The sequence below is a fragment of the Haemaphysalis longicornis genome, unplaced genomic scaffold (genome assembly GCF_048455015.1).
Source record: "Haemaphysalis longicornis isolate Haplotype H1 unplaced genomic scaffold, Haemaphysalis longicornis Haplotype H1 scaffold_1, whole genome shotgun sequence".
NCBI classification, from domain to species: Eukaryota; Metazoa; Arthropoda; class Arachnida; order Ixodida; family Ixodidae; genus Haemaphysalis; species Haemaphysalis longicornis.
The window spans coordinates 350,746,772-350,767,090 of record NW_027526203.1 but is presented as its reverse complement, the minus strand read 5'-3'; the positions used below and the strand labels follow the sequence as shown (position 1 = coordinate 350,767,090).

The following is a 20,319-nucleotide window of genomic DNA, read 5'->3' as shown; positions in this document are numbered from 1 at the left end:
GGCAGGTAGCCTTAAAGTTGGGTAACTGCGTAGTAGCGCTAAATATGAATTTCGCAATGCAGAAACGAAACCGAAACTGTTGTAAACTGTTCGCGAATGGTCCTACCTACCACAGAACTTTGAACAACGTGCGCAAAGGCAATAAAACTGCCTAAAATCATAAAGTAGCTTAGCAACCAGGCACTGCTTGACATTTTCAGCCGATTTCTGGGATTATTACTGTCAGAGTGCGAACCTGACGATTGAAAATCGTTTGCTGGTTCACCATTCACGCCCTGATAGCAAAAAACAAACGCTGGTGCAGAGTAATTACGAGTGGCACGCATTCTTTGCTGGTAGCAGTGACGCGCGATGACCACGCCCCTTTTCCAAACCCAGGTGATTCAAACGCGTGTCAAAAATCACGTTTTCGTTGCAAAAATGAAAACAAAACTGTTTTTGAAAGGCCATTTTCTGATCTAACTCCAAACAGCTTTACTTGTTCGAGCAACGCCTGGAACGGAATGAAAACGCGCTCCCAAAAGTATCGATCAAATTGATCGATTTTGATAGGCGCGGTAGCGAAAGAGTTAAGACGAAAGGAAGACGGAACGCAGCTGTAATAAAGCATGGAGCCCTCTGGGGCTACAGCAAATACAAGGCTAGGGTAGTCTGAAAAACGGTCATGGTACCAGGATTGACTTTCGGAAATTCGGTTCTGTGCATGAAACCAGAGACCCAAGTGGGCCTGGAGGTAAATCAGAGAGTGGTAGGCAGACTGGCCGTAGTGGCCAACAGCAAAACAATCGAAGCGGTACAGGGGATATGGGCTGGTCGTCCTTTGAGGCAAGGGAGGCGCAGTGCAAGATAAAATTTGTGGAGCGACTTCGTGACACGGAGGACGAAAAATTGGCCGCGAGAGTGTTTAAGTACCTGTATATGAGGAGCATGGACACGTGGGGGAGATGGAGGACCAGACAGCTGACCGAGTGGTACGGAAAGTTGGTAGGGGAAAGTGAGGCATACACAATAGTTAAAAAGCAGGTAAAGGCAGCAGAGACGACGAATCGGTCACAGAGAATGGAAGCGCAAAAAACCTTGAAGACTTATAGGACAGAGAAACTAGAAATCAGGAAGGAAGGTTTCTATGGCAATACGAGAGGCAGTGCATTGCTCTTGAAAACACGGGAGGGGTGCCTGAGAACCTGGGCATACACGGACATCTACAGGCAGCAAGATGAAACATGTCTACTGCGGCAGAGATCGGGAAACGATAGACCATATTGTCGGGGACTGCACAGAGATATGGCCGCCGCGGGGCGAAGGGGAAACAACGTTGGCGGAGACTTGGGGTGAGGGGGCGTCTCAACTTTCGGGCCACAGAGGTGGCAAAGAGGTGGCTGGAATGTTGTTAGAGGAAAAGTAGGGAAGAGATGGGTACACAGGGGGAATAATCATGCAGATGAGAATTTACCCCAGTGGGTGAGGAAAAAAGGTGGAAGGGGGTGATGGGAGTTTAAAACGAGTGGGGGGAGCTGGGGGGGGGGGAGGCAAATCTATTAGGTTATTTAGGAGTAGGGCAAGTAAGTGGAATAAAACAGGCAAGTCGGCTCTTGACAACCAGAGCCCCGATTCAAATGGAGAGCCACTGATCATCATCATCATCGAGTATGTCAAACTAGGCCATCAAAGCATACAGCTGACGTCTTCTTGTGATTTAAGAAAACACATGCAAAGAAATAAGAAATGTTCTTGCACTCTATCAGCAAAACTGTTTCGCGTTAAGGTGTTTTAACCGTTTCACTGTCAGGTGTTTCTGGCTGTGACGCACCCCCAGTGTCGGCTTAGTTTCCGAAATATGGGGGGAGGAACATAGTGATTTATTTGGCTTTGATAGCGTCCGGAATGTAATGCGTCAAAAGGAGCGAGCGTGGGTGAGAAATCGCCTTCCAGATATTTTCAGTTTGCCGCGCACGCTTCCGGGACGATGACCCCACCGTTTCAACATCAGATTCTGACGCTGTGGAACTCGCACCCCTTCCTCGGATGAGAAACTCTCAGAAGGCAAATCCGAGCTCGGCTCATATTCGGATCGGAATCTAAGAACCATCACTCCTGTCTGCCGTCGAAGGCACTGCGTGGTCAGCCATCCAAAAGTAATCGCGCGCATGGAGGGAGCACTTTCAGCAACCCACACAACGCACAGAAATGAGCGAGCGAAAGCCGCGAGTGGGTCAGTTTTATTGGAGAGGCAATTGTGGGCTGGGTTAACCTGGCGCACCGTAGCAGACGCTGGAACAGAATTAAAAAAAACCTAGAAACCTGTTGTGGATGGCACAACAACCATTGCACACGTAATTGCACGCGTGCTGCATGGTCGCTCATTCTGACAGAGTACAGCGTGCGGCGCAGCCAAGCCCTTCAATATTCTTCACTATATTCTTCAATATATTGTCAAGAGAGCTAGCGAGTGAAAATACGAGCTACTAGAAAGATTCGACAGATGGCGCGAACAGTCCAGGCGCAATTGCACGCGTGTTCGCATGCTCACCCATCCCGACAGAGTACAGCGCGTGGAGCGACCAAGCCCCCCAGAAGCAAAGGGTGGGCGCAGTCGTTCTGTACTCTTCAATGTGCTGTTGTAGAGAGCTAGCGAGTGAAAATACGAGCTGCTAGAAAGATTTGACAGATTGTGCGAACAGTCCAGGCACGCCGGCTTTGCACTATGACACGAATTATTGAATGCACAAAGGAGAATGTACTGGTACGTCATTGACACTACGGAGGGGAAATGCGAAAACGTGCTAGTACGTCAGTGACAGCGAAAGGGTGAAGGGATGCCTTTTCATTTGGGATAGAGAACATATGCTCGACAAAAATCAGCTGTCTGTCCCTTTAAATACAGTCGAACCCCGTAATAACGAAACTGCTGGGGAAAGCCAAAAAAATCGCTTTTACGGGAATTTCGTTGCCGCGAGAATGAAGCATAAACGACAGGAAAATCGCTCGCAAACCGAAAATGTATTTCCGGAAGTCGGTTATACTACTTTGCGAGCCTTACATTGCAGCAACTTCACAGCTCAGCTCTCACACTACAAGAAGTGCTTCATTCCTAGTCGAAGTGCGTGCATCAAACGCATCCAAAACATCCTGCAGGTTCACCATTTCTGCATGTTCTTCGTCTCGGCACCGAGTATGTCCGAGCATGCAAGCAAGTGAAGTCCAGCTTCTTCTGTTGACGAACTTTGCTAGACAGTGGCAGCTCGTTGTCCCAGTACTGTTCAGGAAACTAAGTGAGCACAAGCTTTGTTGACGTCACTTTGCGCATGTGCACCATTAAAGAGTGGCGTCCTTGCAGGCAGTTCCAAACCAGTCGGCGCTATCTTCCCTTCCTCCACTTGGCCCACTGATTTGGGCAATTATCGCTGCCTTATCTTGTAGCGATAAAAACTTAGGCTTTTGGGCTGACCGAGAGCAAACGTGCCGATCGCTGCACACAATAAACGCGCACATGCTACAGTGTACGCGCTGTTCAGCGGTAGCCGATTAGCATAGCCCAAGCCAGAGTCCTTTGCCCGAGCCAAAGCCGCGCCGTGACGTGAGTCACCATGTGTTGGCTCCTGGCGGCGTTGCTGCAAGGCTGCCTTCACGGCCGTCTGCTGCAAAGTATCTAAATGTTGGTCTGCTGCACGGTCTTTCTGTAAACAAATATGGCGGCGAGCATGCAAGCGCGCTGTGGCAAAAGCTTACGGACTTTGAGTCCGAAAAAAAAATTTTTTTGGAAACTGGTTGCCTCGAAGGGGTAGATAAAATGCTGACCGGACTTGCAGCGAATTTTGTTAACGCGGGATCATTTTCCAAAAACATTTCGTTGCCGCAAGACATGAAATACATGGGCTTTTATGGATGTTCGCCGGGGATCCGAAAATATTTCGTTGCCGCGGGAATTTCGTACTCGTGAGATTTCGTTTTTGCGGGGTTTGACTGTACCACAAAAAAACCTCCACTATGGTATCGTGTGCTGCTCATGGACCAAACTTTAATTCATGCAGAACCATGAGTGTACACATCACTATTTTCTCAGCAGAAGCATACAGCATTTTACTCATTGTACGACACATTCTTCATCATCAACCTACTAAGTACATCATCTGTACAGATTCCTTGAGTGTTGTGCATGCATTGTCATTCAGAAGCCATGCAAGAACCACAGTCTTTTTTTTAATTGCGATATATACCCGATGGTATAAAAACTACGTCACAGGCATAAGTTAATTCCCATTTCGCGAGAAACGCAAGGAGAAAGCGGTGGTGGGGTCTCCATATCCACCGCTGGAGGTCAGTCAGGTGGTCTGCCAGGGTGGAGGCCTGTGCCTCGAAGGTGTCGTGTTCTGGCCACTTCCAATGAAGGGCATGTTCACAGCAGATGTTCCATGTCCGCACCTTTGGCAGGAGCCATGAAAAAGGGGCAGTTCAATCTAGTTTTTAACACCGTCTTCCCTGTGTGTGCTCAAAAAGTTGAACTGGTCCTGTGCTGGGTTCCAGGCCACGCTGGGGTTGCTGGCAACGAGGTGGCAGATGAAAGGGTCTCCGCTGCTGCACGTATGAACGGAGTGGACATAACAACGCTGCCACACGTTGCCTCAAGCCGCACATCAGGCAACAAACTGCACTTAAAGCCACACTTGGGATGATACACAACTGACTCGCACAACAGGTTCACTGAAGCTGCTTTTTCAGGTTGCGGATAGTTCACACACATGCAACACAGCCTCACCTGCTCACAGTATCACCAAGATCCCTGTGCAGCAGGTGAAGAGAACACGCATATCTATGATGCACATTCTAATACGATGTAAGGCACTCCACACAACGCAACGTAAACATTTCCCGGAACTCTACAGACAACAAATTCCACCACACCCATCATGCTTTTTAGCTGACGAGCCCATTCAAGTGTGTTTTCAAGTACAGTTGAACCCTGTTATAAGAGACATGGATGTAAGTGACAATCCGGTATAACCGACACTATTCACACACTTGGATGGCCGCCCCATTACATTAACCTCTTTTATAACAGACAACAGATGTAGAAGATAGTTGGTTATAAAGAACAATTTATCCTTGAGTTTTGCTCAACAATCTCGCTTGTAACAGACATTTTAACTTTAGATGCGGTGCCACCAGTCACTAACTGCAGTTGTGTCTGTTGGGGAATCAAAGGGGACGACAGACACGCAGTAGCTATTTATTAACTTCAGCAAATGCACAGTGGTTCTGTCAGCTATGAAGTGACAACGAGAAGTCACCGAAATGGAAATACAATGTACAGAAGTGGTTAAAGCTTACCACCAAGCGTACAAGAACCTAGAAGCATCAGAGATGTCGAGTTCACAAGCCTGATGAATAGCCAGAGCACACAGCAGAAGAAGCTGCACTCTCTGGCTATTCATCAGACTTGTGAACTTGACATCTGCGATTCTTCATCTTCCGCAGACAGTAAAAGAAAAGAAAGCTTGAAGAAGCTGTTGTAAAAAAAATGGTGTTAATACAGCCATCAAGCAAAGATTCAGAACCACTTCATAAATTCTGGGGGCAAAACATGAATTATAATAAATATTTTGCGACATGCTGTAGCATTCATTTGTGCTTATTTTAGTCTTAAGGTGCCTGCATTGCACTAGGGGTTGCTAAGTTAGTGAAAACATTGTACCCTAATAATTATAAGAGACCTCTCGTGTAAGACAGAAAATGCTTCCCAGAACGTGTCCCTTATAAAGGGGTTAAACTGTATTGATTAGAGGTTAAATTTTTACAGTTCATTTCGTATCACACATAATCACCACTCGGCCCTTTACACCGACTATCGTTATACTCAGCTTCATTCTTGTACACATTTTTCAGCGAAAGAAAAGCAGCAGAGAAAAAATGAAACACGAGAATTGCGTGTCAGTACTCCTTTAAAGGGGTCATGCAGACAGAACACAAGTTTGGTTCATTTGAAAGATAGCCTCGTTAGTCATACTGACACCACTTTTAACGTAAACTTTGCTCAAATAAGCTACATAAATAGGAAAAAAGGAACTGGCCATGTGACTCACTAGCTCATTTCCCGCACTTTGAGCTAGTGAGTCGCATGGCCCCTTACGTAATATTCACAGCTGTGCGATTGGCTGAGGCCGGCAAAAGCAAACGCAAGTTAGGCAGGGCCTATAAGCTTGCAGAACGAGCTATTTTTGCTTAACCCTTTGAGGGTTTTTGCCATATAGTACGGCGGCGGTTTTTTGTCCCGCAAGGTCTTTGCCGTACAGGCACGGTCTCGACTCTCCGTTTGAAATTTAGCGCCATAATGACAATGGATGCTCACTGGTAGGTGCTGCCATTTCCTAGGACTTGCAAAAAGTGTTGGAAATTCGATAAACAGAACTCTCTAGCTTTAGTGCATCACGAGGTCTGTGTCAGCGCCCTTTTGTGGTTTCAGTTTTGCCGCATGATTGCAACGGTGGCGCGCAATACTTTATTTTTATCTTTATTGGCACTCCCTTGCAGTGGCGGTGGAAGTTGATTTCTATCTATATTGGCGCTGCTTTTAGCTTGTTTATTACCAGCGCTCACGTATTCTCACTCTCCTTGTTTACCGTACCTGTGTTTTTTTGTTTTGTTTTTTTACGATTTATTTCTGACTTGGACATTTTGTGCATTCAAAATCCTCTATAAAGTAATTTGACCATCTTTTCTCCAAAAAAATTCGACCCTCAAAGGGTTAAATGTGATGCATATTCATTTTATAGCAGTAAGAATGGTGGGTAAGCAATGGAAGTAACAAAAGTACACATAAACATAAAAGTACCAGTGCGTACTGCTGTTCGTACTGCCCGCACTATGCTTGTTATAGCTGCACAGCAGTCCGGTGCTTTGGGATTGTCTCGCATGACACCGGCTGATTGGCGTAAGCGACATTGTCTTACGTGACCCTGTTTGCTGAGCATATTTCATGTTTCACGAAATGATTACTACCTACCTTAAACAAAAGCAGGCCAGTTGCAAATATGGTCAGTAACAAAGAAAAAATAGAAAGTGGTCCTGTGCTGTATAGTGGCACCATCTAGGAGGACTGACAGTAAACAAGGTGTTCTGGAATCCGTTGCAGACTAAACAACGTTTGCTTGAAGACCTGTCCTGGTTACGTCATCGCAGACATCACTAAGCACACGATTTGGCAGGAGAATCAAAATTTTAACTTAAATTGATTAATTTCTCACTGAATAAAGCATCATTTGCTGCTGAACAAGCTGCTGGGGGCACTATAAAACAACAAATCTTTCGCATAAAACAAACTTGTATTTTGTCTGCATGGCCCCTTTAAGGATATTTGAGGCAAAACATTAATGCATAAGTAGTAGTAGCATTGTTCTTTTAATTGCAAATAAACGTGGCCACCGTCTTTGCGATACCAAACAATAAAAATGCATTCAAATCAATATTTTAACAACCAATTACAAAAAGGGCTCGCACTGGAGCCATGGGGTCGTGGCTGACAACAGTAACAAAAGGTCCCAGCAGAAGGCACGGCAGCTGCGCGAACGCGGGAAAGTTCAACTGAAGTCAGCGAACCTTCATTGAGTTCATCATGGGAAGACCTCGACAAGAGAGAAGCAGCATGAGATGCATACGGGGGAGAGAAAGGAGAGGCAGTTATGTGGCAGGGGCTGCTAGCAGATTGCTTGTCTTTTGGTGACATTTACAGCTGAGTGACCATATACGCATCCAACTTTTTTAAAGGAATGCTTAGTCTGATTTGGAGGAAGGTCGTTGCATTCAGTTTATTTCCCTCCCTCTTACTGGGACAGGGCCATGTGTCTCACAGCTGTCTTTGTTGCAGCATTTCGCGGGCGTTAGTGCGCCATTAGTGGGCGAGTTGTGACCTGCTGATGTATTCTAACACCTCTCACCCACTTTTTCTTTTCAGCATGAGATGATTCATGCCCTCTTATTTGTGACCCACAACAACAAGGTTTGTTCTTGCTCTGGCATTTCTTTTTCAAAAAATTTAAGAGGACCATGGCTACTTTTTTGGGCAGGAAATTTTGTGGCTACGTACCATGATAAATTCAGTGGTAATGCGTAAGATGGGACTGTGTGCTCTTTTCCTCGGTGCTGTGGCTGTTCCTGTTATTGTTCCCCCCCCCACCCCTAAAGTCACTGGAACTAGGAAAGTACCGCCATCACAGGGTGCTCGTGGGCGATATTGGGGTGGTGTTGCTAGATTCGCTCTAGCTCTGTGGGCGTGTCGTCTGCTTCGCATAGAAATCGCCACTCACACATGTGACAACTTTTCTACAGCTGGCATATTAGCCGTTTTTGGGATGTTATCGGTGATAACGTGACACACTCGCTTGGTCCAAAGGTAGATAACTCCGCAATTGTAAATTTCCAGATATAGTACAAGAACTACGTTCCTGATTCAGAGTAGGTTCCAGTGCATGGTAGAACGTTTAATATACTAGGAAAATAGAATAAACGTAATTGGCATGGGCTGGCAGGGCATGCCTGTGCCAGCCCCTGGCCATACAACCTTTCTGGCTGCTCCAAACCTGCTCCAAAACGTCTTTCTGGCTGCTCCAATCCTGCTCCAAAAGGCAGTTTTGCTCCCAGGACTGCTCCCAAACACTTGTACCTTGTTCCACCCCTGACAGCCCCGCCTCCCCCCGAATTTTATTTCTGGCTACATCACTCTCTGTATCAGTATAGAAAACATAATGTCGTGGGGTATTGAGTATGTTACTGAAGAAATGTACTATTTTTTAGGCATGCCCTACTCACCTTTGTCCCGTGTCAGACTCACCTTTGTGCTGGTTAAATGTACAGTGCTCACGGATTAAAACACAGCACTGCGAGCGCGTGGCCGCCGGTACATGCAGCGCCGCCCGTGGACGCCCATAAAATCAAGGTGTTGCACTGTGGTATACTGCGAGGGTGAGAGCGTTTTGCGTTTTGACATAGGCTTACTGCTTCCGGCTGCAAATGAGTGGGACTGTGGTTCCTCGCAGCGACAGCGGGGCGCTGCAGGCCTGGACCGCTGGAGCGCGTTTGTGCGCTAACGGTAGTGTTCGGCGGTGCGCGCAGCCAATTTCGCGACATCGTCTGCTCGTGCGCTGTTTTACGCGTGCCCTTTCGATGCGACACGGAAAATGTACATGTCACGCTCATTTCAATAAAACGAACGTTTGCACGAAGGAACAGCAAACTTTCTCGTCGGCCACCGCAATGGTGTTCCGCGGTCAACCTGTGGGCGGCGGTGCAGCGAAATGGCAGAGGCTGATGGCTTGGTCTACCTTTACCACCTGCCTGTACGACAGTCCAGCACACGGAACGGCTGACGTGGCTGCGAGAGGAGAGCCGACGAAGTACTACACGCGGACGTGCCTGCAAATGCGTCTTTCCTTCTTTTTTTTTTTTCTTGGTTTACGTCCTGCAATAAAATTTGGCGTTCCTTTGTGCAGACGTGCGTTTCATTCAGATGAGCGTGACACGCACATTATCTGTGCCACATCGGAAGGGCACGCGTAACAAGAGCGTGCGCGCAGACGATGTCACGAAATTGGCTGCGTGCACCGCCAGGCGACTACCGTCTGCGCACAAATGTGCTCCAGCACTCCAGGCTTGCAGCGCCTCGCTGTCGCTGCGGGGAACCATAGTCCCGCTCATGGGCAACTGGAAGCATTAAGCCTACATTCAAAACGCTCTCACCTGCACCTGCGTGGTATACCACAATGCAACACCTTGCTTCCACGGGCGTCCACGCGCGTCCACGCGCGGCGCTGCATGTATTGGCGACCACGCGCTCGCAGTGTCGCGTTTCAATCCGTGAGCACTGTACCTGTTCAGTCAGCAGCACGTCCTTCCAAGTTATGGCATATTTCGTGTACAAGAATTATGTGGGGCCTCAGTTTTTCTTCATCCATACAAAGCCTGCTCCTCTTCATTGTGATATTGCTGTGGCAAGTGAAGTAGTTTAAAGGTTCACTGCTGTAATGGGAAAAGGCTGTGGGGCTTTGCTGGCCCCTTTTCTGCCCAGTTGGTTGTGCAGGTTGTGTGTTTAGATGTAAGTAAACATGTTTTACTGTTTGCAGAAATGGTTTGGTACATTGATGGCTTCATAATTGTGCTTTTTAGGATCGTACCGGCCATGGACCTGAGTTTCACAAACACATGAAGCGCATTAATGAAGCCAGTGGAGCAAAGATTACGGTGAGTTTAAGGAGCACTGCAGGCTGGGAGCAATTAAGCGGGAAAAACACTAATATTGTGCACTTTTTGTGTGTGTGCACAAAAATAGCGCACGTGGGCTGATTGTCAGAGCCACTGGTGCTTTCTTTTTGTGATCAGGTGTACCATGACTTTCATGATGAAGTGGAGAGCTACCGCATCCACAAGTGGCGGTGTGACGGCCCCTGCCAGACTAGACGGCCTTACTTCGGTTACGTCAGGCGGGCCGTGAACCGGGCACCTGCCCCCCGAGATCTCTGGTGGGCTGAACACCAGAGCAGCTGTGGTGGAACGTTCCACAAGGTGGCAGGGCCCGCGCCTGGCATAGGCAAACGGAAGGGGGCCCCCTTGGCAAGTGCCCGAGGTTAGTGCAGTTTTATGCTGTTCACCACCCCTACCCCCTCTCTCTCTCATATTTTCCTTCAAATTTTAACCCTTTCACTGGAGAGTTTTTTAATGGCTGGTCCTCACTCCCTGCCGGGGGTTCTTATTTCTTTTTTTTCTTCTTTTTTTCCACGTTCAATGGAAATTTTCTGCTAGTAGTGCACTACGACACTGCAGGATATTTAAACTCTTTATTCATGATTACCTTATCTTACAAAAGCAGTTCCACAGAATAGAAACAAATGAACAGAATTAATTACAGAAATAATTTCCTGCTAATTTAGATGTCCAGGTGTTTGGGGGGAAAAAAACTTTTTACTATAATATTCTTCAAAACAATGCACCACACAAAGTGGCAGCAGGCAGCTGTACTCGGAGACAACTTAAAGGGACAGACAACTGATTTTTGTCGAGTATATATTCTCGATCCCAACTGAAAGGGCATCACTTAAAGCACCTTGACGAGAAACGGTTTTGCTGATAACGCCCTAGAACTTTTCAAATCGAAATTTTTAGACCGAGCCGTATGTGTCCCCAAAAATAATGCTGGCAACCATGACATAACGAGCACCGGCATCTTTTCCGGGATACTGCGGTAGCCCCCCCCCTTAAAAAAAAAAAAATATATATATATCTACAGCGATTGCCTACGTCGCATTCGGAATCGCTGTTGATGGCCACATACTTTTGTCTGTATGCGAAATGAAAAACTATATTTAAAAACTTGTCCCCAGCTAAAAAAGTTTGAATCGCAGGCTTTCCTGTTCCTTTATGCGTTTTTTTAATGCAACGGTCTATTTTGCATGAATGTGCCATCTGTTGGGATAGATGATAGGTAGAATCTGGCTTCACGTTGTGGGGGTGGGAAGTTCATTGTTGTTGCAAACTTTATTAGATAGGATGGCCAAAGGCCAGGTGGGGGTGGGAGGGGGGGGGAAGGGAAGGGAGGACGGAGCACTGTTCTTATAATGCCGGCTTCAAGGGTTCTCTTCAGGAGTCGTGCAGACCACTGCTATATTGCCCGTACTAGGCCGCTCTTTGTGGCATAAATGGCGATTTCGAAGAGTGTGTCGTGTGAGAGGGATGTTGGGTCGATGTAGGTAGAGGTGTCGTGGTGTGGGGGAGTGAATGTACGAAATCGAGAAAACTTGGGGCAGTGCCAGATGAGGTGGTGGAGATCGGCTGCGATGGAGTGGTAGCAGTAGGGATTCTCCCCAAGCGCGACTTTTTTTTTTTTTTTTTTTTTTAAGCTGCCGTTGGCTTACTTGGATACTGAAATCAAATATTTTGGCAGAACAAACGCCCCTGACTCAGGCAGAATCGTCAAAGCTCCTTCGCTGGGTCTGTTTACTGGACAGTGCCGTTGACTCTGGGCATGGAGGCTCAGTTAGCCACACTGAGAGCCACTCAGTGACGGCGGGCGGCATGTCTTTAAAAATTTCAAAGTAATGTTTAGAAATACATATACAATTTAACCTTGTACAAATACTTGTGTTAAAAGGTTTTCAATACATAAATAAACGTTTCAGCAGTTACAGTAGCTGCTAGGTTTGCAGCTCACGTGACAGGGACGCGCATTGTAGTGTCAAGTTTCGACACTACGAACCGCCACCCTTCCGATTTCAGGAAGTTTGGTGCCAAATTAAAATTATTTCCGCCAATTTGTTTAGAAATTGCTTGTGGTTACCCGGCTATGCAAAACGCTCTTTCATATGGGCTAGAGAACATATACGCGACAAAAATCAGTTGTCTGTCCCTTTAAGAACGACAATAGAAGTTGGCCTTGTGCGCCTCATCACCGCAGCTGGCTGTTACTCTGCGCGACGCAAAAAAGTGCCCTACTGTGAGACTTTTGAATGTGACACGAGTCGTTTTCGTGATTTTTCGCACTTAATCTGCTTATATATTCCTGTAGCAACGACAAGAAGAAAAAAACTAGGTGTGAAAAAGAAGAAACTGTTATGCATTGAAGGAGCAATGAAGAGAAAACACAAGTTTGGTTCATTCGAAAGAGTGCCTCGTTAGAACCATACTGACACAACTTTTAATGCAAACCTCGCTCAAATAAGCTACATAATTAGGAAAAAAGGGAATGACCATGCGACCCACTAGCTCATTTCCCGCAACAGAACCTATGATGTCATACTAGAATGCTCTGCGATTGGCGGAGGCTGGCAAAAGCAAACGCAAGTTAGGCAGGGCTTACCAGTTTGCATGGTGAGCTATACGCAAACATGTACGCCAATGCGTACGAAACTACCGCCGGCCGAGCTGGACATCTCGCCGTCGCGCAAACGAATTTTCGGGTTAGAGACTCTTCGGGGCCAACGAACCATTCCAGCACGCACAGCTGCGACCACAGGCTGCGACCTTGCTTGGTATTTTAATCCCTTGACAGGAGGTTGGCGTCATATCGCCAACCAGCAAAGGTAAAAGTAGAAACGAGGGGAGTAAGGAACAGCAAGCAGCGACGAGATAGTGCCACTCGTCGCAGAAGTTTCGGAATGGTGGTCGTGTTGGCTTGCTGCTGTCGTTGCGAGCTCGTTTTCAGTTTGCAACTACTGAAAACTTCAGTTTGTTTGAGTACTTTACAATGAAATTTCGCTGCTGCGTCCTGAAATGCCCATGTAGTACGGGCAAATCATCGAGGGAGTGCGACATCCCCGCCGGGGAAGAGATCTCCTTTCATGCACTGCCCAACGAACAACCTCGGCGAAGCAAGTGGCTACGTTTTGTGAACTTTGCAAATGGAGGAGAAAGGGAGGTAAAGGAAGTAGGAGTGTGCTAGCTTCATTTCCGACGAAGTGATTATGGCAGGGACCCTTACGTTAGCTCACTCCTGGGACATGCCGTCGCTCGTCGCCGACTTCGTCAAATCGTTGTTAAAGCGCTCTGAGCTTGGAAAAAAAAACTACCATACACACCGCGCGTTAACGCTCGTATCTTTCTGGTCGGAGCAGAGAGCTCGCGCGAACGGCTTTCCATACACGATACCGGCCAACTGGCATAAGCGATACTGCTACAGCTATTATTAACCGTAATGAAAATACGGCACATACGTTCCAGTCTGTATTCGTCCGTCGTGACGGGGCTGACGAGGCAGCTGTGCCGACGGATGGCAGGGCGTTCGTCTGTTGTGGGTATTGTGGAATGGTCGCTTTCCAGTCCATCCGTGTATCCCACAACTCCTGCCGCCCGTGCGCTTAGAAGCATTGAGCGTTCAAGTGGTGTGAGGTTGTTAAATGCAAGCCCAAGCTCCTCAGCGAGAGCTTTGTTGACCGGATCAGGCGATTCCATGACTAGGGCTGCGGGTGTACTAGGTTATACTAGTATTTTTAAAATGGCCGCCGTCTCTGTTTCGGCACGAGTTTCGGTTCCTGTTTGATTCCCGCGTGTGGGTGCTATATGTAGTTGACATACTAAGTATCTGTTTCATGTACCGGCTCATATGATGCCATTGTTCACGTCATGAAATGTACAATTTAGTGGGAGATTTAAAAAATTGGCTTAAATTCCCTTATTTCTCAGTGAATAAATCGTTTGCTTCCGGGAAAACGCTTGGGGTACTATGAAACACCTAATCTTTCCAATAGAACAAACTTTTGTTTTGTCTTCATGGCTCTTTTAAGCTCAATATCATTTCAAAATGCACGCGCATGTTGACATCCAGGTCTGTCGCTTCGGCGGAGTGATACACTACATGAGCTATTGCCGTTTTTAAAGGGACATTGGAGTGATTTGTATGTGGGATTCTCCACCCGCTTCTGTCTTGTGATGATCGAGTGCATTGTTTGCCTCCGAATTTTCTTATTTCATCTCTTCATCGAGTTAATGGCCTTCCTCTTCTAGTTCCGTCTCTTGGTGTCCATTCTGTTGTCCTTGTGGTCCACTGGTTGTCAGTTTGTCGTACTGCATGGCCAGCCCAAGTCCATTCCTTTTTCTTAACCTGAACTATGATATCTCCTACCTGAGTTTGCTCCCAAAACCAGGTTGCTCGTTTCCTGTCCCTAAACATTATTCCTATCATTATTCACTCCATGGCACATTGGGCAGGTATAAGTGTGCTTTCTAGTCCTTTAGTAAGGTGCCAAGTATCCGCTCCGTATGTCATCGCTGGCAGGATGCATTGATTGAATACCTTTTTTTTAGGGATAGAGGTAGCTTACTATTCTTTCTTTCTCGTGGTTGGGGTCAGCACTGACCATCTGATATTCTTGTATTTGTTGCAGTGTTTTGTTGCCTATGCTGAAAAGGACGCGTTTAGCATGTTTATTTATCATTAATTTAGATTTATTCATATTTATCTTAAAGCCCCACAGTTATCTTCGTGATGTTCTTTTCCCCGGGGCTTCTCCTCCAAGCCGCAGTAGCGCTGAGGATCTGACCCCGGGTATCTTCAACCGACAAACTCAGCCTCCGATACAAAACTGTACATTTATTTACAGCCCAACGGGCGGCTAAGACACAATGCTCGGGCGGAGCCCGAAGACAACGGGCCAAGCTCTCCTGCGCCCGGACCGCGTCTCCTCTGTTTATCGTCCCCTCCCCTTGCCACCGAGGACCAGGGGAAGGGAGGAAAGCGAGTCGTCTTCGTCGGGGTCCATCCGCATGTGGTGGCCGTTAGGACATCTGGTGTGAGCAGGGTTTCATTTCTGCGCTGCTCGTCCCAGGGCCCGCGCCAGTTGGTGTGTCGAAGCGCCCGACACCCACGGCGAAACTCTCCGACTAGTTAGTTCTTCAACCATTTTTTGTCGCTCAGCAGATTCACTGAGCGAGACTATGTCGTCTGCGAACCTCAAATGGCTCAAGTATTCCCTGTTTATCCGCAAACCTAGGTTTTCCCAGTAAAGCTTCCTGAATTCATTCTCCAGACATGCTGTGAACAATTTTGGCGAGATGGTATCTCTCTGTAGCACCCCGTTTCGGGTCAAGAGTTTTCTCTTTCCTTGTGAATGACTGTCCTGCCCGTGCACTGCTCATATATGTCCTGTAGGAGTCGTAGGTAGGTCTCCTCTATTCCTTTGTCCTTTAAGGTGCCCATCGCTGTGGCAGTGTTTACTGAAATTCTTTTTCATAGTCTATAATAGTCATGTAAAGTGGCTTGTGATCCTATGCGCATTTTTCTATTACTTGTTTGATGACATGGATATGATCTATTGTAGAGTACCCTTTTCTAAACCCAGCATGTTCCCTGGGTTTTGGGAAGTCTAGGCTGTTGCTTATGCGGTTACTATTGACTTGGTAAACAGCTTGTATGCAATCAACAGAAGGCTAATAGGTTTTTACCGTATAAGCCGGAATATAGGTAGAGTTTTTTTCCAAAAAAATCCGCACAAAAGTCGCCCCTCGTCTTATATGGCGGTCATTGGCAGAATGTAAATCGTTGTCTGGCAACAATGTGCAAGTGTAGTCCGTTCCCATCGCCATTTGTGTCGGACTGCTCTCTCGCACTATCAGGGGAACCCGCCGCGGTGGCTCAGTGGCTAAGGCGTTGCGCTGCTGAGCACGAGGTCGCGGGTTCGGTTCCCGGCTGTGGCGGCCGCTTTTCTGATGGAGGCGAAAAGCAAAAACGCCCGTGTGTACGAGATTTCGGCGCACGATAAAGATCCCCAGGTGGTCGAAATTAATCCGGAGCCCTCCACTACGGCGCGCCTCATCGCCTGCGTTGCGTCGGCGCGTTAAACCCCACAATCAATCAATCAAGCACTATCAGGGGCCCTATTCTCGACTGCACAAATTGCCGGCATTTCGCCCATGTTTTTTACGTAAGCATGATATAAGCAATCAGTGACGTGCTGCACCTATAGCTATGACGACATGCAGTGTAATTTGACGAGTCACTCATAAAGATCGCTACCAAGGTATCAAATATTGTGCAAGAAAGATATAAAAACACTTGGCATGTACTATAAAAATTAAGGCGGTAGCTGAGGCTGACAAGAAAAACACATTTCTGGAGGTCAAATTTGGCGCCAACACCACAAGGCGATCGAGTAACGTTGATCCAAAAGCGAGCGAAAGGCGGATGTCGAGCTAAAGAACATCACACAATTTTTTTACCGTATCTATTTATTTCTTTCAATTGCTTTTATTAACATAGCTGGGCTCTCTGCTTCAATGCAGGCTTTGTTGCATTATCACTTCCCTGCCGCCACCGCCGCCGCGCCATCGTCTGCTGCTATGTTACAAGTTTAAGGTGTGATCACAGAAAAAGACGGCCGTGACCATCGCTTCTATGACACATAAGAGCAGCGAAGCGCTACGCCTGATAACCGTGGGGCGCACCGATGTCGCCGATTCACTCATTCGTCAAGCTCGACTGCAATCAACACTGTAATGAACTAAATAGTCACTTTTCATTGTTATTTTTCTCTTGAGTTCGATCATGTGACCCAACAGCTTAATAGGACAAGTATGGACAAATGCCATGCATTGGGTTCTCTTTGTCATGGAGAGGCTTGTACTGCCCTCTTATGTTGCGGTTACGCCAAACAAATAATTTTTATTTCATTGCCAAACATAAAAGCAAAATACTGCATGTTATTTGTATGTTCCATGATCGCTGACTTGGAAGCAGTTGAAACTACAATTTGTATCAGTAGGAAACAGGCTTTAAACAGCGCGCATGCGAAACTGCGCCTGCTGCAAATTGCCGCACATTTCGCGGTGCCGTAAGCCGGGGCAATAGTTTGCCCTATTTTGCTTGTATTTTGCGACAAAAGCAGCTGCGATTTTCAAGCTGTTACGTAGCATTGCGTCACTTTTATGCAGGCTGAAGTTGCCAATGCATGACGTAATTGTTCCCGCCAAGTGTTTAAATTACGTCACGCCTTCTCAGCCAATCACAGAGGGGGTGTGTATTACAAGCAGTATTGTTGTTGAATAGCAAAGACAGGCTTACGTTGTCATGTCCGCTGTATTTAGTGTGGTTTTTCATTGCCGGCCAAGAATTATGCACCTTTAGTAACAAGAAATAAGGCAAACTTTAGAACTGGTGTCCGTAAACGACATGAAACGTCAAAATGACTACAGCACACACAACCGCTTTGTCAACCGGAAGCACGTGACCAAAATTGAAAGCCAATCAGAAAAGACTTCCGGTAAATTGCCTGAATTGTCAGCAATTTGTGCAGTCGAGAATAGGGCCCCAGGCCTTAATTTGATTTCGCTTTTCTCTAGTTTTTCGTCTTTTACTCGTCTATTGTGCATGCGTGCGTACGTTTCTGTACGTCTCTGTTCCGAGATGAGTGGCGGCAGTCGACACCAGTTCACTGCGGCGTTTAAGCTGATGGCGATTGAGTCACCGAGCAGAATGGGAATATGGCGGCGCAACGCCAGTTAGGCGTTTCGGAGAAAAGTGTGCGGTACTGGCGGAGCCAGAAAGCTAAGCTGTGCGCGTGCAACCCCCGAAACCGATCGTTCCGTGGACGTCAAGCGGTGCACCACGAGTTGGAGAACAAAGTGGCAGACTTCGTCCGGGAACTTCACTCACGATCGCTCCGGAGGCCATGTGCGGACCGGCTCCGCGAACTGTGCAATGAGTGGATAGCGGTTGCGACCGTGTCAAGCTGGGTGTCCTTCTCTGGGCAGTCGCTGCCCGACGACATGGTTACACGAGCGTTCAGGAAGTGCTCCATCAGCAACGCGCCTGATGGCATGGAAGATGACAGTGCGAAGCAGTCATCCTCGGACGACTCTGAGAGCTTGGACGAGTGACTTCGGCAGGCATAGTGAGTGGCAGTGACGGACGGGCATCGAAAATAAATATAGACATTGTGAGTGCGCTTCTGTGCCGAATTATTTTTTTTGTCAACTTTTTCCCACCTCAAGGTAGGGGGTCGACCTATATACCGGGTCGACCTATAATCCGGTTTATACGGTAGTTCTTAAAGGGGCCCTGAAAGGCGTTTTGAGAACACTAAATGAACTAGCGCAATCGTTAGATTGGGTCGTCAACGTCATCTGTGCCAAGTATTATTCACATGTCTACGTCATCAATTCCCAGGTGTGCGTCATGAGGTAGATATCCTGCTATTGGGTGGATTTTTCACGCACTTCCAGCAAAGAGATGTGTCGTCTGGTCAGCGTCGGCTCGCCGGTTGATCTGCCAACGGAGTGCCGGAGTGCTTGGAGAGTTTACGACTATCCAAACAAGTGTAAACAAATGCTTAACCATTTGTATTGAATGCAACAATACAAACCATAACATGACATGGATATTCTCTTGCCTGAGTACGTTCCATAAAGAAAGCGTTGAAGCCCTGTGGCACTTCTTTCGTGCAATCGCAGAGAACGCCCTCAGCCGAATACCCGGGTTTGACGCATACATTTTATTCAACTTCAAAACAATCCAGAGATGCGTTTCGAACTAACACAACGTCACAACATGCGTTGCAAGTCTGAACCGCGATTGACAGACGATCGGGTACCTCCTCCTGCCCTTCTTAAATTTGGCACTCACCTTGGGCGCGATTTGCAGGGACGAACAGCAAGTCACTTAACTCTGGCGCGCAAGCCGAGAAGGCTTTTAGCCACACACACTGCACATACCCCATGTGAGATTGAGTCGTACGTCGCTCAACAAAGATAATCCAGACCATGGGAAGCACTATCCACCTGCAGAAGCACAACGTCGCATTTTATCGCGAAACAAACTCGTCCACAACACACACACCATTGCCTCCTGTAATGCCAAACACATCGCGCACTTCCCAATGGGAGTGAGTGGTACGCCTGCAGTGCCCACATGTCACGAGGTGGCGCCCCGAGCTGAACTGGGATCACGCAACCGTAACTGACTTCGAGAGCGGTTTGTGCCTTGTTGCCAAGGCAACCGATGTTTGAGGTTGTCAAAGAAATGGCGCTCGTGCCAGTGCTAGGAAGCTCAGAGCCACGGCGGAGCATGTTTTGAGTCAGTAGTATTAACTCTATGATGTTTTGCCAACGTTGCCGCTCTCCACCACGCGTCGCCCCAAGCTGAACTGGTCACATGATTGAAGCGCTGGGAAGGCTACCGATTGGGGGAGAGTGGCCAGAGTAGGAGAGGGCTTGGTTGGCCGGTACGGGCTTATGCATTTGGCATTGTAAAAATACAGGAAGCGATGCACCCGCGCACACACACACACAGCTTCGGTCTCTGGCTTAGCTTAGCTGCAAGCGTCGTTCAGACAGTCAGCGATGTTACGACGATACAGATCTGCGTGAGGGCGACGTGCTAACCACTCGACGTATTTAAAAACACAGGGGCAAAGAACTTGGTTCATCGGAAGCAAATTACTGTCCATAGAAGAGTGTAACCGTGGATGGTTGTCGTGCTACTTGCCGCCATGTTGGAAACGCAAGCGGCCTCACGCACGCACCTTATTTTGCTGAAACAGCATCCGCTATTCTGTTGTCCGCTTAGCACAGAAGCGTCTTAACGAACGGGGCATGCGCAGTGCGAACGATGCAAAAAATAGCGCTTGCTAACTGTTTGCGTACGGCTGCGTGCGTTATTCCAAAACTCTCTATTACTACTGTTCACAATATATGGGTGCAGCTTGTCAGAACACGGGCGCACGCTGCTCGAGTGCACCGCTGGTTTGCTCTGCGCCTTCCCGTTCATCGCCACTGATAAAGCAGTCCGAACCGGCGCGTTTTGTGCAAGGGTTCTGTATCAGTTTAAAATGTCTTTTTCACATGCCGCCG

At 47.5% G+C, this 20,319-nt stretch overlaps 1 protein-coding gene across 3 annotated transcripts in view; it reads left to right on the top strand.

The window, feature by feature from the left end:
* The window catches only part of Mh (DNA-dependent metalloprotease SPRTN), a 47,045-nt gene that overhangs the window by 14,391 nt on the left and 12,335 nt on the right, over nucleotides 1–20,319 (top strand). For all 3 annotated transcript variants that reach the window (XM_077685842.1, XM_077685841.1, XM_077685843.1), the window contains exons 4-6: nucleotides 7,949–7,993; nucleotides 10,156–10,230; nucleotides 10,369–10,612. In XM_077685842.1, coding sequence (XP_077541968.1) covers nucleotides 7,949–7,993; nucleotides 10,156–10,230; nucleotides 10,369–10,612 — 364 coding nt within the window. The remainder of the gene's footprint in view (nucleotides 1–7,948; nucleotides 7,994–10,155; nucleotides 10,231–10,368; nucleotides 10,613–20,319) is intronic.